Source organism: Harpia harpyja, chromosome 11 (assembly GCF_026419915.1).
Source record: "Harpia harpyja isolate bHarHar1 chromosome 11, bHarHar1 primary haplotype, whole genome shotgun sequence".
In the NCBI taxonomy this organism is placed as follows: domain Eukaryota; kingdom Metazoa; phylum Chordata; class Aves; order Accipitriformes; family Accipitridae; genus Harpia; species Harpia harpyja.
In genome coordinates, this window is record NC_068950.1 from 34338813 (window position 1) to 34365632 (window position 26820).

At 49.9% G+C, this 26820-nt stretch overlaps 1 protein-coding gene across 4 annotated transcripts in view; it reads left to right on the forward strand.

Moving 5' to 3' along the window:
• The first annotated feature begins 7476 nt into the window (after positions 1-7476).
• RNF220 (ring finger protein 220) overlaps positions 7477-26820 on the forward strand; it is a 227998-nt gene continuing 208654 nt past the window's right edge. For all 4 annotated transcript variants that reach the window (XM_052800408.1, XM_052800411.1, XM_052800410.1 and 1 more), the window contains exon 1: positions 7477-8217. In XM_052800408.1, the coding sequence (XP_052656368.1) occupies positions 7593-8217 (625 nt within the window). In that variant the 5' untranslated portion in view covers positions 7477-7592. The remainder of the gene's footprint in view (positions 8218-26820) is intronic.

The following is a 26820-nucleotide window of genomic DNA, read 5'->3' on the forward strand; positions in this document are numbered from 1 at the left end:
CCCATCAAAAACTGGCTCTTCCATTTCCTACGACCGTCAGTTTTTGCTCGGACGATCGGAGGGCTGGCAGGGGAGTCGCCGGCGGCCGAGGTGGAGCGCGTGTGCGGGAGGGTTCGTGCAGAGCTGCGACGTGCATCCAGGAAACATTAAAATAGCAATGTGCGTGCCGTGCGTGCGTGCTGCAGTTGGAGAAACACTGGGAGTGTGAAGTCCCTAATTTGCTCGCTGGCTCTGCCGTGGCTGTCCAAGGCGAATTTGGGGATGCTGTTCGAACTGCCCACCCCCGGGCACCCCTGAGCGCCAGGAGACGCAGCAGGGTGCGTGGGGGAAGGCTGCGTGCCCGTGAGCGTCCCGAGGGGTGCCGGCTGCCCCAGGGCTGGGGGCTACGGGGCTGCCCCGGAGGGGCTGCTGCCGCCCGGGGAACCCTGCAGCGTCCCGCTGCGATTTGGGAGGGAGCCGCACGGTGGAAAATATGACCGGTGCCAGGAACTAAGGGCGTGTGGGTGACGCCGGTGCGGAGGGGCTGGGGGAGAAGCGGCAACCCTGGGAGGGGAGCAGCCCCCCCGAGGCCCCGTTTGGGCAACTCCGGGGGCTGCGCCTGCCGGCCGGCCGGCGGGTGGGCGCCCGGTCCTGGACTGCATTTCCCATACTGCCCGAGTGCCCTAATGTATGCAGTGCTCAGCCTGGCTCCGTGTGCGAGTGTGTGTGTGTGAGTGCGTGTGTGTGTGCGGGCGTGTGTGTGTGTGTGTGCATGTGTGTGTGCAGGCAGGAGTCCCTCGGAGAGTGGAGGCTCATTCACTGATGAGAGCCGGCACTGAGAGGCAGCACTGCTCCTTCCCTCGCACCCCCGGCGCCTCCCGCTCTGCTACATGCGAGCCGCGGGCGCGCAGCGGGGCCAGCACGCCCGGGACTCCCCTGCTCCCCGCACGCCGCCAGCTCCGCGCAGCGCCCGCCGGCAGCCGCACCGTGAGTACCGGCCACCGGGGCCGCCCGGCCACACGCAAACTTTGCAGGGCAAGTTTCTCTCTTCCCCCCCTCTCCCCCCACCCCCCGCCTCCTACCTCCACCCCAACCCCCCGCGCCCTTTCCCCCCTTCCCCCTTCTCCCTCCCCAGCTCCGGGGAAGCCGGGCAGCTCGGCGGCGGGGAGCCGCGCCGGCCGCGGGGAGGGCCGGGTGGGTGGGGATCGGCATGGTAATGCCGAGGGGGAAAGGCAGATAAAAGGGGGGGCCCCCCAACCCCCCCGCACCCTCGGCGAGCCCGGAGCTGCCCGGATCCTCCCCCCCGCCCCCCCCGGTGGCTTTCGGGGGGGGGGGGACCGGTAGCCACCAGGGGGATCAGGTGCCGGGGACCGCCGCGGCAGCCCGGCTGGGGACGGCGCACGGCGGGGCGGGGGGGGGGGGGGGTGGAACGCGGCCGGACCCAGAGACCGGCACAGCTCCCTCGCTCCGAAATAGATTTTTTTTTTTTTTAACTCTTTTTTTTTTTTCCCCTCCCCTTATTTTTTTGGTGGGGCAAGCCGGGGAGCTATTTCCTCGCTTCCCTCCGCTGCGCCCAGGACCTCGCGCTCTCCACGGTCGCTCTGGGCAGCGACAATTTCATTTCCCAGCGGCTGCGAAACAAAAACTTTTTTCAAAGGAAATAAGCAGATCCACGCACCCAGCCACCCAGGGTTGGTTTTGGTTTGGTTTTTTCTTTTTTTTTTTTTTCCCCCAAATACACAGACTAAGGCTTTTATTTTGCAGTAAAAGTATCTGCAAAAAACCCCGCCAGGGCTTCCGTGCGCTCAAGAAACACTGAAAAGCCAGTAATTTTATTTCCTCCGAAGCTTTCATTTTTGCAGTCGTGCAGTCCCCGTGTGAACTTTAGTTTTAAGCCGTACCAAAAATGCGCGATCCCCGCTCGAAGACCGAATTCTTTTTTTTTAAACGCACGTTGTTAAGTCGCCACTTAGCTTAATTTTGGACGAGGCTGAAGTTTGTCCAACATCCTCGCCCCTCCTCGGGTCCTTCATCCCTAAAAGATTGCCGCCCTTGCCCCCGACTGCTTTCAGGTAGGAACCAAACGCCTGGATCTCACATGCGGTGTTGTTCTGGTTTTATTATTGCAGATAAAACAAAGGTAGAGAGGCGGTTTAAATTGTCAGCGTTATTCAACGAATGAGCTAAAATTACTCCACATGTGAATTGCGTAGCTTGGAAAGCCAGAAGAGGTGAAAGGAATTATCCCTGTTTCGCTTTAGGTCCTTTAGAAAACTTTCTGGATCATCCAGCGATGCGATCGAGAAATCGCAGGATTTTCTTTCTTTTACCCAACAACCCCAGCTCTAGACCAGGGAAGTCTGTAAATAGGTTGGAAGCGTGGAAAATAATTCTTCACCTTCAGATCTAAATACATAAAAACCATCTGGTTGACCACAATGAAATCATTAGGAACTGTCTACTTAAAGAGTTGTATTGAATGCTTATCCTTCCACACAGGAAATGTGTATGGTAAGTGATTGTTGCAATAAATCCAAACAACTCTGGTCATCTTCGCGTCTGATGATCTTTGTGACTTGGGGGTTTAAGGAGGAGGAAAAAGTGGGGGGGGGGGGGGGAAGCCGACCTAACGGGCTGTACGGACCGGACCGGCGGAGCCCCCTCCCGCCGCCCTCCCCGGGCGTGAACAATTCCCGAGAAGGCAGGAGAGGAGCAGCCCCGGCTGCGTCCCGCTCGCCGCTTCCCGGCGGGGTGTGCGGGACCGGGCGGGACCGGGGGCCGAGCCGAGCCGAGCCGGGCCGAGCCGTGCCCGCAGCCCCGGCCCCGCCGGGCCGCCAAACACCTGTCTAATTTGCCGGCGGGGAGAGCGGAGCGGCGGGGCTTGGCGGCGTCGGTAGGCTCCAGCCCGGGGCTCGCCCCCTTCTTATTTTATTTCATTTGGGTTTATTTAACACCCCCTCTCCCCCTCCGCTCCCCCGGGCGGGGGAGAAAAACCGGGAGCGGGAGGTAAAGGGGGCGGCCGGCGGGTGCCAGCCCGGTTGGCTTTCCGCGCCGAGGCGGGCGCTGCCGGAGGGGGCCGGGACCGGGGGCCGGGGCCGGGGCCGGTGCCCGGGGCCGGGGCGCCTCCGCCGCCCGCCCGCCCTGCCCGGAGGAGCGGGGCTTTCCCCGGGGCGACGCCGCCCGCGATTTTCGTTCGGATTTCGCCAAGTTGGGAGCGGGGCCGCGGGGCGCGGGCCGGGGGCGAAGCGGCCAGCAAACCCCTCGGTAGGTTGTGGGGTTGGGTTTTGTTTTTTTCTTTCTTCTTTCCCTCTTTTTTTTTCCTCTTGCCGAAGCCCCGGCGCTTCCTCTCTCCTGCAGCCCGCCGCCGCGGGGAGCACCCTCTCCGCCCGGGGGCTTTTATTTTTTCCGCCTTTTTTTCTTAAGAAAATAATAATTTTTTTTTTTTTTTGGAAGAAGTTTGCAACAAAACAAAAGCGGGCGCGCAGTGCGGGGCCAAGGGGCAGAGGCCGGGCTGCCCTGCCCGGTGGAGCCGACCGGGGCCGGGGCTGGTCGCTCCGGCCGTCCCCGTCCCCGCCGCCGGCTCCTCCGCTCCCCGCTCTCCTTTTTTTTTTTTTTTTTTTTCTTTTCCCCTTAAACAGGTTTTCACAGCAGCTGCCCGGGTGTGCGGCTGCAGTTGGCATATTTCACGCGTTGGAAAAAAAATTAACTGTTTTTCCTTTGTATCTTAATCCAGTGATGAGGGCTCTCCTTTGTTGGCTTTCGAGCTTGCATTTGTTTTATTTATTATAAGGAAATCCAGTTTGGTTCAAATATATAATCCATTTGAGCACTTAAATCCCCAAACAGCTGGCATTATTTTGTTTTATAATCTTTGGCTTTTCTGCGCAGAGCATATTTCTAAATTCCTACTTGACATTTATGGGGAAAAAACTTTTTAATGTAAATGGATATTGTGATTTTTTTCTGGGTCTTTCCTAATTTACATGCATCATCAATTTTCCTGGATTTCCTATTGTTTTAATCTTTTTTTTTCCCCTTAGCTTGTTAATTAATTTTTTTCCCCAAGAAAACTTTGTTTCTGGAGGGAGAAAAATGTTAATTTGCCCCATTATTTTAATCTCTGGCATTTGGAAATGGTTGAGAGACCACAAAAATGCAACCTGTTGTAGAAACCAGAGTGGTGTGTTTTATTTATTTTAATCGATAGCAGAGAGGTGATTTAGTAATAGGAACTCTGAGTAACATTTTACTAAAAGACTTGCAGATCTGGTGGCTGCATATGGGGTGTGCATGTGCTTGCATATGTGCGTGTTTCTTTGCAGGCTGATTAGCAAGTGGGTTTTACGCTTATAACCAGTGGTCACTGCTGTTTTCTCCACTTGCTGGGTGTTTGTGTGATGCCTGCTAAATCCAGCTCTGTCATGGCTTCTCCTACTTTTATCAGACTTTCCTCTTAACTAATTCAGCACAGTGCTACAACCTTCGTAAGGAGAGGAACCAAAACTGAGCCAGAGATAACTGATTACAACTTGTTCCTTGGTGAGAGATTTTTTTTTTTATGGTTCAGAGCTAAAGGCTGTTGATTCAATTTGTCTTGGTTGTGGTGTGTTTAGCCTCGTTATTAGTAACATACACGTTTACACAGGTAATTTGTGTACACCTTAAACAGGGTAGCTCTAAAAACCAGTAACTGTGCATATAGGTAGCCATGAAAAAAATAATAATAAAAAAATTAGAGTTTGTTTTCAGTCTGTCCGTCTAACCTTCATACTTGGTAGACAGTTTATGTAGCTTCCTAGATTGATCTCCACCCCCCCTTCCCTCTACTCCTTGTTTAGTTAATTCAACAAAGACTTTTTGCAATCTGTTTGGAGTTTGTCTGATGCCGTGGAAAAGTAGCTGCTGATTTATTTGGTTGCTTTTCGATTTCTGTCTCTAGCCCGTCTTTTCTCCTCCTTTCAGCGGGGATGTCAGCTGTTATTACTTCCTATTGATCCCTTTGCAAAGTGAGAAGTGAACTAAAATTAATGTCAATTCCACTGCTCGGATCAATAGCTGGAGTTATTTTAATCTGGATTTGCGCGAGGTGCTAAATTAAAAAAAATCAGCATAGAGGCAGAAAAGTAGCAGTTCCTCACTCCACCTGTGCCCACTGCCTTCCCGGCACCCAAATGTTCCCTCCAGCTGATTACCCTGCAATCCATATTTTTTTAATTAAGAAGGTCAGTTAGTTTTCTTATTTTGGGGTTCTCTATTTAAACCTATGACATTTTGACATTGGGAGTGTATTAACGATAGATTTTCATAATGACTGGTCCGCTGCAGTCTAATCTGTCCGTCTTGCTGGGGGTGGGGAGGTGCTGGGCGAGAAGGGAGCAAGAGAGAACGAAAAAGGAAGTGGGAGCTGAAAAAAAATTAAATTTGGCTGGCTGAGATATTGTAATGTGTTGATTTATTCCCGGTGTAATGAAGTTTGCAAACGAATAAACGGCCGTAGTGATTCACGGTATCCTACAGGAGTGTCAAGTGTTGCGGCCAGATTACTAATTTATGAAATACATTTAACGTAATGGGGTGATAGCACAAGTAAAAATAGAAGAGGAGGCAGGGGTGGTTGCTTTTTTTTCCCCTGGAAATCCATGTTTTCCCGTGACTGCTCAGTTTCACTTCCATGTTAATGATTGTTTATTTCTGAGAACGGTGGCTCATTTGCATGCATCTCTTCTGCTATATAATCATGCGTGTGTGTATATATATATTTACACGGTTGCATAAGCCCCCAGCAACTCCAAATTTGCCAGTGGCTGCAGTTTCCTGACCTCCAGTTTTCGATCAGCCTTGCGTGAAGCGGCGGAGCGAGCGTACCCAGGACTGCAGCGCTGACCAGGATGCCCTTGGCATCCCTCGCTCTCCCTCTCCCCCTCGCTCTCCATGGCGAGAACTCGACGGGAAAGTTATTTAAAATTTGGAAGAGAGCAAATCCGTTAATGCGAGATACATAATCTGGTAATTTAGCAATGATGTCTGTAAGGATGGGTGCCAAATGAGGAAGCAGAGAGATGATGTCCACTCATCTTCACAATTAATACCAGTCGGTGGAGCGGCTGGGTACAGGATGGGAGAGAGGAAATGTTATCACTGAACTGCATTAAAGCCACAGACTGGATTTCATACACTTTGTTAACCTAGGCTCCCTCATTCATGGAGTACAAAAGGCACTCCATTAGGGAGACACTCTTTCACTAAGTTTTATTTGAGATGTTTGACCCTCTGGATTTAAGAGGCACAATTTGTAACAGCTTTTTATTATTATATGATTTTTCTGGCCCTTTGAGCTCCAGCGGCTAGTATATTGTTTCAAAGTTATAGTCCTTGTATTTTAAGCTGGGCTGTGGGGCCTGAATGGCAGGCGGCGGAAGCTTAAAAGAAAAGACACGAGATTGATTGGGGGAGAAAATAACAACACAAAAAGCCGGAGTGAACTGGGGGAGATACGGAAAGCAGCATTTTCCCTTCTTTCACCCCGGGAGGGGGTTGTGGCTGGCTGGGTGGCTGCACCCAACCTAGGAGGCTCTGCAAGATGCGAGGCAGAAATTTTGTTAACATTTTCCTCTAAATGTTAATGGCACATCCAGGGCAGTTTACAAATCTACTTAAGAGTGAGTGCATTAGGAACTAAAATTACTGATCCATTCTCTCTTGTCCCCGACCCGAAAGGCAGACGCTTGCAGAGATCAGATGGCAGAAGCACCCATTATGATTTTAAATATGGTCAGAGACGCCAGGCGTTTTACTGGGGAAGTCTCTTCCCCTTTGGCTAACAGGGACCGTGTGTGTACGCACGGGTGTTTGTGTATTACACACAAGCACCCATACGCAGTCACATTCCTACATTCCAACAGTGTGTTTATATACACGATGGTATCAAGTACTGTGTGTGCAAGTACTTACCTACCCATATATACTGTGAGAGTGAGAGAAAATACATGTCTGTTGTGGATGTCTTAGGCGTCGTGTACAGTGTAACCATGTACGCTGGCTTATTTGGGTAACTATGTACAACAGATATTTTTATGCTGGTTCCACATGTGCACACCCCCAAGCAAATAGTGGTGTGTGTATGTGTGGGCTTTCTTAAGTTTACTGCAATTACATGTACGTGCCTCTTTTGCCATATAAAATTCCAACCATAATTTGGAGTTACTATCTTAATTTTAGACCGAACCTTGTTTATTAGTCGGTTATTAAATCTGCATGTTATTATGTTTGGTTTGCCTTTCATTCATCTGCACTGGCTGATACCCTTTAACATGGAGGGCCAGAGCTGATTCCACTAGTGTGTGAAGTTGTCTATTGATTTTCTTGAATGAGAACAGTGGCGTGTCTCCGGCCAGTGGGTTGTAACGCATGTGGCCACCCTGCTGCTGGAGCGTCCCAGAGAGATGAGCGCAGAAACCTAACTGGTTGTGTTTTCTTTTCTTTTCTGTTTCCTTCCAGCGTTCGGAGGGTGATGATGCTCCAGTAATTTTCCCCGCTCCATTCCCAGGCATCGCTTTGCTTTCCTTCCGGGGAAGATCGTTCCGCTTGTGATCCTGCTGAGGAAAGAGACTCCGATGGACTTACACCGGGCAGCGTTCAAGATGGAGAACTCACCCTATCTCCCCAACCCGCTGGCGTCCCCAGCACTGATGGTTCTCGCCTCCACCGCCGAAGCCAGCCGTGATGCTTCCATTCCCTGCCAGCAGCCGAGGCCTTTTGGGGTCCCCGTGTCAGCAGATAAGGACGTGCATATTCCCTTTACCAATGGCTCATACACTTTTGCCTCCATGTATCACCGGCAAGGCGGGGTGCCGGGAGCGTTTGCAAACCGTGACTTTCCTCCATCCTTGCTTCACCTCCACCCCCAGTTCGCACCCCCCAACCTGGACTGCACCCCAATCAGTATGTTGAACCACAGCGGCGTTGGGGCTTTCCGCCCCTTTGCATCTACTGAAGACCGGGAGAGCTACCAGTCGGCCTTTACGCCGGCCAAGCGCCTGAAAAACTGCCATGACACTGACTCGCCCCATCTGCGCTTCTCGGACGCTGATGGGAAGGAGTACGAGTTTGGCACGCAGCTCCCCTCCAGCTCCCCCGGCTCCATCAAAGTTGATGATACGGGGAAGAAGATCTTTGCCGTTTCTGGCCTCATTTCTGACCGGGAGACCTCATCCAGTCCCGAAGACCGAAGTGACAGATGTAAGTACCTCCGTTGACTTGTTGGTTCTTCTTTAGTTGTGCCTCGTTGAGATAGTCAACAGGTGATTGTCCCGCAGTGCTGTGGTTCTTGCTGAAGGCAGAGGAAAACCAGCCTTTCCTGCCTGCCAAGCTCAGCCACGCAGTATTGCCTTGTCTCTTCTAAGTGGACGTTTTAAGGTGAGGTGCTCTTGAAGGAAACTCGTCTTCCAGCACGCAGCTGGAGAGACAGTGTTGACCATGCAGAAAGCTGTCCGTGCCCCAGTGCGAGGCTATAGATGCTGGTACATATATGCGTGTAAACAGGGATGCAGCTGGAGTGTGTAGCCAGAAACTTTCCTAGAGCTTGCAGCAGACATGTACCCCCTGCTTCTTCGGGTATTTCTTTCTGACCTTTTCTTCATGCACTCCGTTCTTATAGCAAATGCATCACCTTCAGGATTTGTGCCTCAGGTTAGGACAAAAGTGCCTTTTCTTCTGGTTAACTTAAGAATATTTCTGGCCACCGAGCTCCCTCTTTGAGACATAAACCCGAATCTGTTCTTACAATTCAATCAGCTGTTGCACCATGTGCTTTCTCTGAGCGTTTCCCCCCTCTGGTGCCGGCTGAAAGGTGATGTGCCCTTTAGCAGATCGCTGGTTGGACTGAAGGAAACCAGTCCACATGTTCGTGACTGTAATTCCCTGTGCCCCGTCACCTTGTCCCTTGTGGTGTTGCCCCCACAGAGGGGCAGAGCTTTCCTCTGGGAAGGGCAGGCTTCCAGCTTTGCTGGGCTGGGAGGTGACCCACGATGGGGAGTGGTCTGGGGACAGCAGAGCGTGGTACCCTGAAGAAGAGCGCTAACTTATGGTTAGAGTTTTCCTGTAAACCCAGACGTGTAGACCGAGGAGCGAGTGGTTTGCTTTTCACACGGCCTCCTTTGTTCTGTTGAACTTTCTTCCTAGAAAACAATTTTATTGTTGTTGTTGTTATTATTATTACTATATTTTTTTCCAACCAAAACCTGCTGCACCGCTCCTTCTTCTCCCTTTCAGACGTGATTTTTCTTCTCCCCTTTATGATGCCGAGGAGAGTAATAGAGACATTGTGGCGCTCTCTCCCCTGTCGGCGCTGCTTCCTCAGGCTGTCTGCTTGAATTAGGCACTGTGCTAACTTACCGGCGCTAAAAGGCATCTGCCTAAACCCAGCGTACCTTTTCAATAAAAGTCATCATAAAATCAACCTGCCTTGTAAATCCATCGCTCTTTGGTTTTGAAATATGCGGCAAGTGTGTCTTTTATGTCGGCGTTTGCGAGGGTAGGACGATACTCACTGAAGGCAGAAGCTGGGTATTGCTTGCACTACGAATGTGATCTCTTATCTGTCTCCCCCCTCTCCTTCTGATCCACCCCCGACCGTGCTACTTCTTGTGCTGTAAGCTCCTTTCATTGTTCAGCATCTCCTCTCCCTTCTTTTGGGTCCGTAGGGGAAGTGGCTGTAGGTGGGAGTGTGTATGGATGTGTATGTGTGTAAGCCGGAAATATAATTATCGCGGGGGGGAGGCAGGTGAGATGGCAAGGCTTAGAGACATCTTTGTCGATGCTCTTTCCCTTATCGATATAACCTGGCTGTGGAAATGAAGCTTGCTCAAAAGAATACTCTGGGAGATAGCGGTGGAGGAGCGGGTCCGCTAGCTAAGCGAATTTAGAGTGCATCAGCTGCTATGGATCTTGCTAGCAAAATCCTGTCAGATACCCCATTTAAAGAAGTAAATCTGTTAAATGAATTAGACCACATGGAGCGCAGCTGCGGACAGACAGACGCATCCATATCCACATCCACCGCCGTGCGTTGCCTTTGCCAACAGCGTGTGTTGAACGTGGGTCCTCTCCTTCGTGGGAGCAGAACGGGGCTTTGCACAGGCGCGCGTGAGAGGCAGGCACGGTGACACCTGGCTCCGTGCGCCGCCAGCGCTGCGGCAGGGGACTTGCTGGGGAAAGGAAGCAGAGTAAAAACTTTGCAGGCAGCTTGGAAAACTTGGGCAGAAGTGGAAGGTGTTTTGTCGTGTTGTTTTTCTTACCCTTATTGTTAAATTTCTTTAAGATGCTTTGCTGCACGGTAGAGCCAAGCAAATGCAACATCCCTGATATTTCATCGGCATTAAAATTCTTCTGTAACTACCACGACAGTGTACACTAAATATGTCTGTTGGCTCTGTATCATATTCCCATCACATATAGATACTGCACCATGGAAACTTCGCTCCATTAACACAGCTAGTTTATTTGGTGTGTGCATACGCACGTATGGGTGTGTTTGCTGGAGGCCGAGAGAGCGAGCGGCGGAGCTTTTTAGAGGATCCTAATGATCTTTGATGTTGACCATTAGGAAAGAAGAACTTCCGCAACGAGGAATTTGAGAGATCACAGTTTGCAGATATAATCGTGATCCTGTTTTGCATTGACATTTGCGTACGTGTATTTGGAGTTTCTATATACATGCATACTTTGGGGGGGTTGTTGTCTCTTATTATTGGTCCCTGAGAAGTTTTGTGGATTCCTTGTGTAATTGTTATGTATAACCCTTTGTAAAAACTGCCTATTTGTGCTCCTGATGGAGAATCTGTTGCAGGTAGGTGGCTGTAGATTCTAGGCAAAAAATGTAATAAGGCTTTTCTACAACAGCAAGCAAAAATTGTAAAATTTTCTTAGATCAGCAACACCTTTATGTGTCTAATGGGTGCTTTTCAGATTTGCAGAGCTCAATCCTTTAGTTGTATTTTTCAGATTCCTGAAAGGGTTTGTGTTACACGGAAGGTGAATTACTGTGGTTGCACTGCATATTCTTCTGTAGCACTGCACAAGAACCTTTTTTGAATAGCTCATTAAAATGTTTGTTTTGCCCCATAGCTTAAATCGTGATTTTCTAAGAAATGTGCCTTTTTTTTTTCTTTAAAAAAAAAAGGAGTTCAATGCACTGAGTTTTAATTTTCCTGAAAAATAGGTTTACGCTTGAGATACTTTGCAGCAAGATGAGAATCCAAAGTCAGGCATTTTCATCTCCAGGAGTGTTTGGAAGTTGCTCTATTTAGTCCTATGCATCATGGGAGCAAAGTCTCATCCTCGTTTTCACCAGTGGAGGAAATTTGCAGAATTCAGTAAAATTATTTGGGATGTGTGCTGATGTAACCCAGATTAGCACCTGGCCACGTAAAATATGTATCTGTGCAGTAGAGATTGCTCAGTCTTTTGGGTGAACCTTTCCTTATTTTTAAAGCAAGGTGTTGCTTGCCAGCGGTACCTGTACCTGTGCATCCCACAAGGGAGAGCATCTTCTCTGGGCTGCATCTGGGTGGGATTGTGCTCCTTGTTATTCGGCAAATTGGGCTGAGATGTCTACATTTGGCCAAATTGTCTCTTGCTGTAAAATGCAGGTACTCAGGACATCCGGAGCGATGGAGCGTACGGGGAGCGCGTAGAACAGCGGAACCTTTCCAGGGAGAAGCAGACGTAACGTGTATTGGATGGGCCCATTCGCCTAGGTGCTTACTGAGAAAAATAATGCCATTTGTTAGAGTTTAGGGGCTTCTTGTAAAGCATGTGTTAAAGACACTGGGAGACATATTTTATGGGTTTCCTATAAAAAGCGTACAATAGTTGAGATTCCTAGAAGGAGTGGAAATAAACGGCATGTTCCTTTCTGCAAAAGAGATCTATAGCCCTGTTTTGAAATCAGAAAAAAAAAAAAAAAAAGATCCCCGGCTTTATTCTTTGCTTCTAATAAAATCTGTCCCAGTGGCCCTCTCTACCCAGTCACCACGGCATCGCTTTCCCACCAAGTGACAGGCAGAGGTCCATGCCGAAGCCGGGATCTCTTGGCAAAGAGCTGGACCTTGTCAGAGTGGACACCTCTGCCGTCCCCGCGAGGCTGCCCATACCCCCAGCCTCTCTGGGACCACGGAAGATGGTTCCTGTTGCTGCTTGGTCGTCATCATGTGGAGCACAGCCTGATGTGTCAAGGTGACCTTCTACATCCTGGCCACTGGCTCTCCTAGCCGCAGTGTCCCTGCTACTGCTGGTGGCTCTCGCCCAGCTCCTGGTGCGCCCTGGGGATTAGTGATGGAGTTGGTGAGCACGCTTGCAATCCTCGCTCATCTCTTGGGACTGGTGGGTCAAGTGGGGGTGGTTTTATTAACATTATTTTGATTATTATTTTTCATAATCACATTTAACCTTGGTTGTCTGGACACAGCCAGTTTGTCCTGCAACCAGTTTCTCCCCTGCAAGAGAGGTTGCGTGCCGTGTTAGTGAGCTCTTTGTTCCACTTTCGGGTTTTAAAGAACATCTCTAGCATGGAGTTAGTTTTCCTTTTGAAACAACCGGTTTGTTATTGATCAAATGTAAATTGCACTTCAGGTGATGAACATTAGGGCTATGATGACCACAACTTGAATTCCTGAATAACGTAGTGCTTTAGAGACAGTCCTCGGTCTGATTTCCACAGTCACCCACCCGGTCAGACATGTGTGTGTTGGGCTTTGTGTTTACGGGCTGGGACCTATGTAGAGAGCTCTGTGTGTACATATGTACGTGTGCTGGGGGGAAGAAGGTTTATCTTCTTATATTCTGTGGCAGAACAATGGGTTGGAGGAGGAACGCACACATGCACACATCCATCGCTCACGACTCTTCCTGCTGGGATGCACCGCTTCCAACGCCGGTAAAATTTGGGGTCTAACGTGAAGTGATGCTTTGTTGCTAATAATAATCAGCCGTGACCACGGGAAATTGCAAGCTTAACATTGCTTATGAAATAATGAAATAAATCAGGTGGAACGTTTGCTTTCCGTTGTGCAGTGCCCTGTGTGATGTAGGAGGAGTGAAGGAGCAACAGTGGATTTTCTGAAGGGGTGGGCAGACAGAGGGACAGTAGCAGCGATGAAGGCCACGCGTCCATCCCTGTCACGCCACCGAAAACGCGCCGTCCTCCTGGAGCTAGGTGTGCTGCATGGAGGGAGGTCTTGGAGTATGCAGCAATCGCCTCCTTTTTCTGCTTTTCTGGCAACATCCTTCCCGCTCCCTCTGCAAACTGTTGCCGAGACTCTTTTCCACGCCGTTCGGCTTAATTGTCTTGTCGGGATAAAGAAATGTTTGAACAGTTAAAGTGGGGAAGGGTTGGATGGGAGCAGCCCCTGCCGGCTGCGGGGCCATCTGGCCTGCCTTGGATCTGCCGGTCTCCAGTTTATATTTCTCTTTCTGTTATTTGGGGCTATCTGGCGCACTCGGAATACCTAATCACCATGGTGAGAGGAGGGACGGGGCTGCCTCCCCCGCCGCCCCCTCCGGCCTCCCCTTCCCATCAATTGTCATGCAGAGCCCGGCCGGGCGGCTGTTCTGCTCGCAGCCCTCATTTGCTGTCCTCGCCGGGCTCTCGGCAGAAGGATGGCTTTTAATTGATCGTTTGAGGGGGAGGGCTGGGGCTGTTTTCTCCTCCAAAATGTTTCCCCGCACAGCCGCTGCCATCCGGCCAGCTTTCATGTCGTCTCAGCCATGCCAGCGATGCCTCGTCCCCTTTCTCTTCCTTTTTGGACTCCCCGGGAGTTGGTGGCAGGGCTCATAACCGCCGTCCTCGGAGCGCCGAGCAACACCTAAATGTCGTATTTATCCGTCTCCTGCTGGAGAGATGGGCACGGACACAGTAAATATTTATTGTTCCTCTTTTGCCCCATGCGTCTGAATGCTGACGTGAGGGTATTTATTGTACAATTGCAGGGCAAACTCCCCATCTTGCTCGGTATTTCCCACCAAAACCATGGCCCCCAAACCACTGGCCAAACCTTGCTTTTTGAGAAGGATTTAATCACATTAAATCTTCAGCCCCATCGATCAGACTCGACTGCTGTCACAAAATTGTGGCAGGAGAAGTGAAGGCAGACTTGGTGGCTGCTGTGCCTGGTTGGGGATGGGGAATGCCTACCTTGGGCACGGCTCGGAGTCGCAGTTTCCCGATCCCTAACGGGGATATAGCGATACCTCCCTCATGGCGGCGTGTGCCGCTTTGATATCTTCTGACAGAAGACACTAGGCAAGGGCAAAGTATTAGTATTATTAATATAGTACAGTTAGTAGAATATTATGAACTATTATAAATCATTACTGCTAAACTACAGTTATTAAAGGAAATGACCAAAGTGCACTTTGCGAGCCAGGATCTCTGACAGTTAAAACACTGTTTTATTATTTTACTTGCTAACTTGCAAAATTCAGGAGTTAGTAACAGTTTCCTGGTTGATCGGTGGCGATTGCGTAAGGAATTGGGAGAAGCAGGGGGGTGTACATTTCAGGAGGGAGAGAATAAGCATTAGTGCTTTTTCCCTCCCCCCCCTTCTATTTCTGTGATAATTTGAAGGTCTTGAAGGAAAGAGACACACTCAGGCATGGGCCTAATCCTGCTCTGTAGGAGTGGAAGTGTTCAAGGCAACAAAGTCTAAGAATTTCTGGAATTCCCCCATGGAAAAAATAAAAGTGAAGGTGTTTGTGAATTGTTGCTGGTTGTTATTTGTTTGATATCATTTAGACAAGTCCCATTAAATGCTAGCAGCAGATTCATCTTTCCCTCTTTGTTTGCCTTCCAAGGAGCAGAAAACAGACATAATTATATTTTACGTGAGACTGTAAGATTTCCTCTCATCTCTTTTTTTTTTTTTCTGGCTAATATCTGCAGCTATAAAATAAATTCCATTTGTGCATACATGGTGTTAGACTGAGGTAAATAACTGTCATCTAAAATCTGTCTAACCTTAATCTGCATCAGGAGCACTATAGAGAACGGTACCCATTTGTATAATATTAAGCTTTATTTTTATTATGGATTTCTAATGCAAATTCATAGTGGGGGCAAAGTTGTTTTCTTTTAATACCATATTCCAAGAAAAGCAGCCATTGAGAGCAAATTGTGACGATTTTTATCCCGCGGTTCGTGTCACTGGTGGTCTTCGATCACGTCAGTTTGCTTGATAGCCTATGAATTTTTCACCTCACTTCTTCAGGATGGAATAGCAGATTTGGGGACTTCTGAGGACATTTTTCAGCTATGCAAAGCAATTGAATTTCTTCAGGAATAATGGATTTCTATTTGGAAATTTAATGTGGGATCGGATTCCTTTACAGCATCCTCTGAAAAAGGGCATGTGTATTTTTTTTTGTAGATCTACACATGTAATCTGTATGTGTGTCTTTCTCCCCTTTTATGCAACCTCGCTGTTTGCTTGCATGGCTCTGCTGGCCTGAGCGATCCCTGTGTATATAAACTCACAGGTTACAGACATTCGGGGCAAATTCATCACCCTGAATTCAGTTTTCGTTACGTCTTAGTGCTGAAGTATTTTCCTGTTGCTGCTAGGGTACTGGGTATTTGTTGGCCAGATTGGCAGTCCTTCTCTGGGACCCGGTCCTCAAGTCATTGAAAGCTCTGGCTGAAAAAGTACTGTGGGATTTGGTACTATCTGTGTCTGTCCTCTCCTTCTTTGTCTTGTCTTTTGAAAACATGGATGGTGATTGTGATAAGCTGGGTGTTCTTCTTTAGCCACCACTTTCTCCTCTCCTTCAACCATTTGCTGGCATCTTGAATTGCAGCAGTACCCTGAGCAACAGAAGAGAGGGAAAAGCAATGTTGGGAAGGAGTGAGGCAGAGAGAGATTTATTGTCTTAAACGCAGATAACATGGGGAGGGAGTCCTGGTGACAGTGAAACTGCTCATTGAGTTCAGGTATAGGACACTTCTATCGTATTTTTCCTCACTTGGGACATTGTTTCTAATCAGTATTGTTTTAAAACGTTCCTTTTTTGGTAACTTGAGGCTGAGATCTGCTTTCTCACTGAATTGCAGAGCAAGAATGTGTTTTGTAGTTTTTCTTGTGAATACCGGGCTGTTCTGCAGTGGGAAAAGGAAGGCACTAAGTGTCTCTCAATACCCCTGAAAGGAAGAGCTGGAAACTGTGTCCTTGCTTTCCCCCAGCAGCACTGATTCTTAGTAACTGGCTCTTGCTAGAGTAACAACGTCAAGTTTTTAATCTGGAAAGACCCAAGAGCTTTCACACACGAGCCTTTCGCTGGTGCAATCCTACAGCCTTGCCCGTACTTTGCAAATATGCGATGCTGCAGCCCCGAGGAGCGTGAGGGTGGCAAGACGCGTCCAGCTGCAGATGCTGGGCTCGCTGGCATGGCTGGTTTCCCGAGCGCGGGCTTGTTCCTTGGAAGGAAGGTGGAGCGCTTTACGGCTCTTGGATGAAAACTAAAACAGAAAACGCTGGGGTGTCAGTCAGCAGGCGAGCAGCGTGCTGCCGGGATAAAGGGTCCCTGTGACAGCCTCACCAAATGCAATAGGTTTTGTAAACAGAGCAAGAAGTAAAACTCAGGGGACTGCCCTGACGGACCCATTTCTTTCTATTGGGATTTTTGGTACTTTGATTCAAATTAAGATCTTTTTAATTAAAAAGGACTCAACCTTTTCATCTGATTTTGGTATTGTTTCCCTGCACTTTAGGAAACAACTTGCAAAGCCATTTAGTATGTGAAATTGTCTGTCCTGTAACATCCCTCTCTATAAGGAGGCATAGGATAATAATCCCTCATTACGGAGAGCCTGCTTTGGCAGTTGTGCTGGGATGGGAAAAGACCCGGTACCAGATTACAGCTCTGCCTTCTCCTCCAACCTTGCTTCCAATATCGAAGATTACTTTTGGAGTTTTCTGTCCCAGTCCGGCTTGGGGGGAGACTCCACAAAATTCCTTACCGGGCCCCTTGCCCAAGCCCCCGCGCTGTGCCGGAGGCGATGCGAGGGTGTTTGTGAGCGAGCAGGGAGGAGGGCTCGTGGGGGCGAACGGCATCCTGGGTGCTGCACTTGGGCTGGGTGAGGGAAAGCCTTATCAGGGTGGCCTGGCCGTGCCGCAGCAGAGCCACCCCGCACCCAGGCCAACCTTTGGCCCATGCAGGCTAGAGGGAACCTTGTCTCCTCATTGCTGTTTGCAGCATGGAGGTTCCTGACGGCTGTGGATGGGTGGAAAGTGCCGTCTCGGGCGCTGGGTATCGGCCCAGGTCGGAGGGATCCAGGCCAAACGCTGCAGCACCGTCGAGGGGGCTGCAGACTCTTGTTTATTCTCCTCCTTGCAAACCAGACTCACTTCCCGTTACCAGTGCTATAGGTTGGAGGTGAGCCTCCAGCAAAGTCCTTAGCCAGGGTGACAGCATTTCCCTCCTGAGCACTTGTCTTCAGCCTCCCCGAGGAGGCAGTTTGACCACTGGCCTTTTTTTTTTACTGGGGAGATGAAGGAGCAATCAGTGACCTGGGTAACCCGGCGCGGAGCAGAAGCAGAGGAACTTAACGGTCACAATCAAAAAGTTGCCAGCCTGAGTGGATTACATACATCAGGAGGTGCCCCTTAGACAGGAGAAGGGGAGAATGAGCAGCTAAATTCTTACAACCCTCCTTCTTCGCCCTCGGTTTTGCACTTTGCTCAGTGCACAGCCCTGTACAGGACTGCTGGCGTTGCTCCTGCGCTCTCTGCTCCTGGGGGCTGGTTGCCACCGTCTGTGCTGCTCCTCCTTTCTGCGTATTTGGGTTCACGCACAGAAGTGTTGCTCTCAAAGAGTTGTTCTGGTTACGGAAGAGGTGTGGTGATCGGCAGCCTGCCTTCGCTCAAGTTTTGGGGCTAGCATGTTCAGGGAAGCCGTGTTGAAGGCGCCTGGAGATTCAGTAGTGGGGGAAGCAGGGAGGCTGCAGAGCAGAAATTTAATGTCAGCAAGAGGTCTGAGAGAGTGTGAAGTAGAAAAGTGCTACAAGTTATTTCTGCCTTAATTTGGCCAATGCATTGTGTCCAGTCCCATGTTGGGTCCAGGACTGAAATAAGTATGATGGTATTTGGATCAGGACTGGGATATGCTGGAAAAACTAAGCCGTGAAAGTTTGCAGATCTCTCTCTCCATTAGCCAGAAGTAATGTTCCCACCATCTCATTATTTTCCCCTCTTAAAATGAAAACAACACGTTAACTGTGGAAACAGGGGAGGTTTGTGTTAGAGCAAGACAGAGCTGGGCAGAGAGAAATTGAACTGGCCTTGCTTGCATGTAACTGAGGAGTTGTGGGTGTTGTAGCCCAGGAAAGCTGCGTATGGTGTGGTCCGGACCAGTCCGCAGGTTTACAGCACACCTCAAGGAAGAAGGGGCCTTAAATTCAAAAAAATGCTTCACCTTTGGTCATCTCTTAAGGAACACTGTAAGGACCCAGGTCTGCCCTTGAGCGTGTGCATCTCCCACCTGGGCGCCCACCCTGGGGAGTGGGCACGCCCTGGCGAAGGCTGGGGAAGGTTACGATGTCAATGAGAAACATCTGGGTCTGTGTTCTCCCAGATGTTGCCAGTTGTGTCTGGGTTGTTAGCTGCACCTGGGCAAAGAAGAAAAGGAAATCCCCGGGTGGTGTGATGGATTTTGCAGACCCTGGGAGGAGAAGGCAGTTAGGCACCACTTGCTGATAGTCTCTCTGCTATGTACTCAGGTGGCTCACCGACGTTCGGGTGATCCAGGACCCACATTTTTTTGCAGCTAAGGAAATGTGTCATCGACTTGTCACATACCGATTATTTTACTTTTGTTGCACAATTCTAGCTTGACTGGTGTGGGGGTATTGAAGATGAAGGGCATGTTTATTGGCAGAGCTGAGCGTGCCTTCTCCTTGCAGCCGTGCAGAGCAGGAAGAGGGAAGGGCTGCCTGGGCAAAGCCCTCAGCGTAGGTTGTGCTTGTGCTGTGGACTCTATTGACCTTGGACAAGCAGAGTCATTTCTCATCGCCTGTCTTTAAAGCAGGGGTTACGATATTCTCGTAGCACAGCTGTATGCTGAGGGTGGTTGCGTTCACGTTTTGGAGGTGCTCAGGTCCTACGGCAGTGGTTATAACCCTGGTACCCGGATGGTTACACCAGGATTGAAAAGGCTGTGTGGGGGGAGGGATGGAGGCTTGTTTAATAAACATTATCATTGGGATTTTATTCCAAAGAAACAGTTGCCAGATATTTTTTTTGGTGAAACTTGGATGAGCAGCTGAAAGCAGTGGCTAGAGAGAGAACAGTAGAGAAAGAACAGGGGAGAAAAATTTGGAGTAAGGTAGATAAAAGTGAGAGATAAAAGAAATAATGCAGGGAAGGATGAGTAATCGACATTCTTGGAGTCAAAGCGCAGGCTCTGGCTTCCTTCCTGAGCAGTAAAATAAAATAAAAAAAAAAAAGTCTTTAGAACAACAAAACTCTGGACGCGCTGGTTTCCTTCCTGACAGGCCCAGCCTCGTGGTGTTTCGATGAGTCCTCATTGGCAACCAGGGCTGATCTAAAGGCCAAAGGCAGAAAGATTGGGGGGAAGGGAGAGGGATTTAACTCTTTGAGCTCTGCTGGAAAACCAGAGATCTTCTGCTTTGTGTGGGTTCCTTTTGCCATCGCTGAAGCATGAACAGTGTTCGTTGTGGCTCAGAGGTCTGAGAGGTGATCGGTCCATCTGTCCAGGTGCTTGGTCATAGTCAGATGTTATAAAACAGAAGTGAGTATTTTTAATCCTTGTGGATAAAATTCCTTGGACTGTGCATGGTACGGCATGAAACAACAGCACCAATGAGCAACACGGGAGTGGACTGGTGACTCTTAGTAGGGAGCCCTGACACGCCGCTGTTGCTGTCTCAGGGATGCTCATTTTACTTGTAGCATCCAGTTTATAGTAAAGTACTGCTCCAGTGTCTTTCGTTAGCGCACTGCCCAGCTGGGAAGGAGCTGCTGGGTGCACGAGAGCCTGTCGTGCCCCAGAAGGCTCTGGGCAGCTTGCAAGGAGCCAGGAGCGCGGGAGAGGAGGCTGTGTGTGTGCTAGACAGGTTGAATGGCTCGGGCAAAGCTTGTTTTGCAACTAACTCTCTGAGGCTCGCCGCTCTCCGCAGGGTTCCCCTCTCTGAAAGGTCGAAGCTACTTCTTAATTCTCAGCAGCTGACAAAATATTTATTTTCAGGTACTTAAAATATTATAATTTGAAGTGGAGTCCAGGGCCCTGGCTGGAGCTGAGCTTTTGTACTAACAGCTTCAGTGAAATGCCTTTTTCCTCCTACAACTTGCCAACAAATGCTTGGAAAATAATTGTGGGACAGTCATCCCTTTAGTGAGCAGATCAAGAAGATTTGAGACTTGCCAGAGACTTTCAAAGGACAGGCCAAAGGTTCAAGTTGTTGCCAGTTCTATTTGTCTTAGCCTTTATACTTACTTTTGTGTCATTAATTTCATCAAATGTCTGTGGGTAAAAGGCACCCAGCGGGCTGCTGCTTTTGCCGAGCTCTCTGGGTGTACTTGGACATCTCTCGGGAAATAAGCCCACCTTTTTGTCTAGGGAGAGAGATTAATCCCACTGCAGCTGTAGCAGAAAGAAGCTTTACCTACCTGCGTGCTTGTGATAACCTGCCATGGAGACGGCCGCCCTGGGGGAGTGGTACCCACCAGCTACTGGTGTCCTTTCTGCAGCCCTTTTTAAGTGGGTTTTGCAGGGAGATGTGCATATGAATGATGCTCCCTCGGTGGTACTGTACCTATAGGGCCTATAGAGACCTACAGAAATAAGCTGCCACGCTTGGATTGTGTGGAAATTACTGAAATGAGGGCTCAGCAAGAAGGAGAGGAGAGCAGAGGCCGGGCAGAGGGGAGCCCAGAGCCCTGGGTCCTGTTCCCGGCCCTGCTGTTGCATCCTCAGGATAATCCTGTATTTTGGGGGATGCCGGCAGGTTGTTCTGTTGATTCTGGTAGGCAGGGCATGTCAGTTGAGCTCTTTGTAAGGGCTGCCCTTGCTAGAGTAACAACTCTGTTGGCACTGTCCTCTCCTGGGGGCCGTGCAGCAAAAAAAGTGGGCAGGGGGCTGTTTTCTCAGCAGGATCCCTGCAGGCAGAGCTTCCCTGCCCTTCTCCTGTGCTCTTGTGCCGCAAACCTCTTTTCTTGGTGCTCCCATCGCTGCCTGCATCCTGACAGCTGCTTTCCTACCCTTTCTGCCCCAGTGCAGCCAGCCAAGCACGTTAATTTTTCGGCAGAAGTGTTGTAATAATTAGGCAGCTCGTCGGAGGGTTTAGCAGTACTTAACCAGATGTGAAAAGACTCGTCCCATGGTCCCCGCTCTCTCGCTGGGCTCCAGCCAGCTGCCTTTTCCCGCCTGCTCAGGTTGCCTAGAAAGGGCTGTAGGAGATCTCCCTGCTGCCCTGGCTCCTCTTGCCTCTCTTCTTATGCTAAACACTCATTTGTAAAGGAGAAGGAGGGAGGGTGGAAATCCTTGGGCTGTTTGGGAGAAGAGCAGCAAAGAATTAAAAGCAGACACCTGCAGTGCTCAGACTTGAGACCTCCACCATTAACTCTTCCCAGGGCAGCATCCCCTGGGCTTGTGGCCCGTCTTTTGGTGCCTGCCAGGGCTGCGTGGCGGGATGCAAGGGCCAGAGCGGGTGGTGGAGCCTATCCAGGGCTCTTGATGGGTCCTCGTTATATATAATCTTCATCAAGTTTATATATATATATATATAAAACTGACTATACATATATATCTCTCCATCTTCCCTGCCTCAGTTTCCCTCCCTGTGGGGACGATGCTGTTTCCCTGCCCACTGTGCACTATAAGCATTCATACACAAGGCAGTATTATTATCACTAACGTGGTTATAAAATGAGGTTGTAGTAAACTGTATTGTCTGCCTAATCCATATTAATGGGAAAAACTGTGGGAGACAGGATATTGGCCTGGATGGCCCTCGGACTGAGTCATTCTGACAATTCTTACATTTCTATAGTAAAGTTTTATAAATACACACTGGCACCGTATATTATGTTTAAAAAAATCTATATACAACCTATAGGTTTATGGTTATAGAGAGAAAAGACGTATTAAATCAGCAAGACCAAGGGAGCAGACAAGATATAAAAATGATACTGTATTATAGTAGAACTTATTGAAAATCCCAACGCATCTTTTTTGTGTAAATGGTAAATTCTTTTCTATGTTCTGAATTTGTTTTTTAATGTGTGTCACGTACCAGAATAGTAGCATGGACACAGTTGCAAATACGGTATGTGTTTTATTGTGAGTATTATACTGCATAGCAGAGTAAGGGTGTTGAATATTGCAGTCAGTTATATACAGCTGTAAATGGGAGCTACCTGCTGTTCTGTATACAGTGAGCTGCATATTTATTAGTAAATACCAGTCTAGGTAAAATAAAAATAAAACAGGAAGTTGTATTAAAGACTTCAAGGTTTAAAACTAGTTTGCACAAAGCTCCTGGGATCCCACTGCAGGGAACGGTCCTGCATTTTCCAGCATTAAGCCTTTTCCATCTGATTTTTCTAGTTCTGTGAATTTGAAAGCCTCTGCTGAACTCCCCCGCTCATCAGTTTGTGGAATAATTCATAAGTGTTTCAAAGCAGGGTAAAGATTGGGTTTGGGGCTGGAGAAATTGCGGGTCAGCTCCCTCCCTGGTGTAGCTCCAGCTGAACATAGCAGAGTAGCTCTGACGGGTGAAAAACTGAGGACCTGCGCTTATGTTTATGTGCACACGCGAGGGCACGTGCATCACACGCGTGTGCACGTAACACACAGAGCCGCGGGCGGTCGATGCCTGCAGCAGGAAGACCGGGTGGCGAGCAGAAAGCAAACCCCGTGTTTTCTGGGGTACCCGCAGGCTTTCCGACTGACAAACACTTCTCTGGAGATAAAGGCATCAGGGCAGAGCTTGGGCTCCAAAATGAGCAATGGCTTCTGAAATACCCGAGTGTTTAACCTAGAGGGAGCTCTCTTACATGAAGAATGAGACTATTGGCACAGCCTGCCTGAACAGCTTTTAGTGTGTGTATCTTCAGCAAACTTCTGCCTCCCGCATCCTCAGCTTGCGCTTCTGGGTACCACTTTTCCCTGGGCTGATGTACGGAGGGTTGGAGAAGTCCTGTGGGTAACTTCTGCGCTCCCAGCGGTGCAGGGGCCAGAGCAGGAGCCTTGCTCGGTCTCCAGAGGTTGCTTCTTGGGGAAGATTGGAGATTTCTTCTGGCGATAGCATTTCTTCTATTTTTCCTGCTCCCGGTAGCACCATCACACCTTGCAGATGAGTCACAGCTGTTGGGGTGCCAGGCACCTGCTCCCTGTTCTGCCGGGAGGAGGAAGGGGTCCTTGGTGAGGAGCGACCTTTTGTTGGCTGCTGAGGGTGCTGTTAGCAGGCTGATTAACTAAGGAGATATTTATGTGCTGGTCCGGGGTGGCTCAGTTGCTCCCTTTGGGTCTCTCCTTTTAAATGGCTTCATAACCGTTTGTCCTCCTCGGGGTAGGTCCAGCTGCCTGAATACAAAGCTGTGATGTTTTGGGGTTAGATGAACTGGTATTTCCTTTCCTGGAAGCTGGGTGATGCTGTAGGTGACAAGGATGGATGATGTGAGGGTACTTCCCCAGTGTGCAGACAATCCAGCTCCGACCTGGTGTAAGTCCTTCAAATCCCACGGGTCCTGCTCCCGACGGGTGTGGGAGCTCACATCTGTGGCTGGAGGAGAGCCCCAGCTCCTGGGACTCCAGGGCAGCCTGTCTCTGGATACCGCAACACATCAGTGAGAGGCATGAATGAGCTGACGGGGAGCTCATAGTCTTGTGTACCTACTGCAGCAGGGCAGAGAGAATGTGGCTCTCCAGAGGCAGCGATCATAGCTCTGCACCTCCAGGCCACCCACTGATTTAACAGAGTGAAAGAGAAACTCGCTGAAGTACTGGGGCAGAGGTCTTAGAGAACCGACAGCGCCTGAGATGTCATTTAAAAGGAGGACTGAATAAAAGCGGATGGTGCAATTCTTTCCTGGGTCCAGAAAGCTCCTATCTGAGAATGGTGGGCCCAAAGGGACAGCCTCATGGTGCAAGGGTCAAGCTGGAGGCATCGAGAGTGGTGATGCTGCCCTGTTCCCCCATCCCATCCCGACCCATCCCCTGGCAGCCCGAGTCCCCGTGGTGGCTGCATTTGCCCTGGGAAGTGGCAGGAGGGTGTCACTCTCACTGCTGGAGGGCTGGCAGTGTCTCTGCTGGGGAGCTTCTCTCCCCAGCGCAGCCTCCCTGCTGTTGGCACCGTGCTGGTCCCAGGTGAAAAAAGAACCACCCCATAAAGTAGAAAGGGGAGGTTCGTCCAGCCTGGGTGTACCTGTGGGGAGTGCAGCTGGGAGAAGCCGGGAGCTGAAATCTAGCCTGCCAGCCAGAGCAGGCTTTCCCAGTCACAGCCCAATCTCTTCTTGGGGCCTTCCTAAGCTGCTTGGCAAGGTCTGTCTGTCTGCCTTCCCATTCTAACTTCTAAGAGGCTTAACAGTGTGGGGGACGGAGGGGGCTCCTCTCTCTTTTGCGGCCCCTGCCTTAAGGAGTTTGTGTTATTAAGCTGGGCAGGGGGCTGGGGTGGAGGAGGAGGGCAGGGGTCCTTTCCCCTCTGGCACGCTGTTTGCTGAGAGCCGTGGCCGCTGTCAGCGGCTCAGCTCCTCACACGGGCATCCCTGGGAGCGCGGGGCGAGGCGCGGTGCAGTGGTGTCGCTGGCACCGGTGGCCTTCCAGCCGCTGCTCCTCGGACACTTCCCTGCTCTCTAGGCAAGGGCTGGATGTTGCTTAATTAGCTTTTTGTCTCACTCGTGTCCCCGCTACCCTCCCCCTCCCCAGCTCTGTGGACCTACCGACCAACAGCTTGAAAGGAGGATGAGGAAGCCTAGGTGCAGAAAACAGAAAGGCCAGAGTTTCCACAGGAGAAAGCAGAGAGATGCTGGTGGAGTTCCCCCGGAGAGGTTTTATAGCAGAGTTCATGGAGAGCTGAATTCAGCCTTTCAAATACCTTGACCCTGGCATGCAGGGTTGGGGTGACTCTTCTGCAGCCCCACTGTCCGGCAGTTGGGCTGCTTTAAAAGAGGGCTGCAGAGAGGCAAAGCTGGGAGAGAAATTAAGGACAAATGGAGTAGGACAGCACATATTTTCCTGTGGGTGCTTTTCTTTTTGTTGGGTTTTTTTTGTTGTTGTTGAATGAAGGAGTTTGGGGAAGGAAAGGGCATGTGTGAGGGTAAGGAGCTGAATGGGGAAGGTGGTTGGAGGGAAGAAATGGAGAACTAAAGCACCTTTTTCATCTAATTTTTAAAGAAAGGCTTTGCGCTAACTTTTTGTGTCTTCAGTTTGTAGTGTGGTCTGTGTTTTTTCCAGAGAGGGCAAGGAGAAGTGTGAGCAGCAGAGGCAGGAGAAGTTACTTTGATTCAAGCTCCCAATTTGGCTTGAAAAATGCCAGAGGAAAGTAGGTGGGATTGGAAGAAGCATTTTTCTTGGGGACTTCTCTCTGTGTCTCAGATGATGGCCATTCCTTCCCCCACCTTGCTGTCCTTGCTCTGCTAGCTAGCAAATCGTACCTGAGCCTCCATCCTTCCCTTTTCCGAGTTGGCATGAGGAGATTCTGGGAAGCAGCTAATTGCAAGGGTATCTCCCCTGGACTTCTAACGAGGTTAGGGGATGCTGTGGGAGAAAGAGCAGGATGAGTAGGCACACCCGGCCTTGGGGTCTTGGCAAATGTCTCTGCATGTTAATAGTGCCCAAGCCTCACCCCATCCCCTTTCTGTCTTTGACGGGAGGAAGCCACACAGTTGAGTACAACTCTCGTGAAATTCAACTCCGTGAGAGCCTGTCGAAGTATGGTTAGAAAAAGCAACCCGTTACTCTAACGGTTAGCTTTAAAGAAGTCTGTTAACTCTAGGAAGCAATGAGAGAGCAAAATGTGCTGTCCTTCAGGGCTGCTTCCCAAATATTAGAGTGGCAGACCAGTCCTTGTGAGTCCTGAAGTAGCAGCTATTAGATGTAAACTCTTGCAGTGAGAGGTCTAGATGCCCAAACCGTGGATTTAAAAATGATGCCAGTGTTGGTTTGATGCTTGTCCCGTGGCTGTGGGTGCAGACGGGGTTGTGGTTGTTGACTGAAGTGCATTCCCTCGGGCTCAGTCAGCCTGCACGCTGGATGAAGATGCGTTGCATGGGAGCGGTTGAGGCAAGGAGAGCCCTGCTTCTGAAGCTGCGCTGCAGCTGAGGGTGCTGCTCGGCGAGGAGGGTCCCAGCCTGCCCTCCTCGCGTGGCTCGGGCAGCCTGGGCCCTTGCAGTGAGCACTGCAACCACAATCCAGATTGTCGCTGCCGATCACGAAGGGATTGTAGTGTTGTGGCATTGCTCACACAGGCACCTTGGTGAAAAGCCTGAGGTACCAACTACGAACATCCCCACGCAGCAGAAACGCTTCATCTCCTCTTCCTTTCTCCCTTGTGGTCCCCAGTCCACAGCCCAGCAGACACCTGCTGTTTGAGGACCTGGCTACAGCAGCCTTTTTATTCTGCGTCCAAGTTTATTGAGAGTGAGTTCCCTGTGGGTCTCTGCGCTTTGCTCAACACAAGCAGCCCTCCTTATGTGTTTGACCTTGTACAGAAAGTTAGTTTTATTTTTACGAGCCCCCAAGGGAGGTGGGTGGCTGCCCCGGGGGCAGAGCAGGTCCTGTGTCCTGTGCAGGGTGGTGTGGAGGCAGCTTTAGGGGGTGCTGGTTTCGCATCAG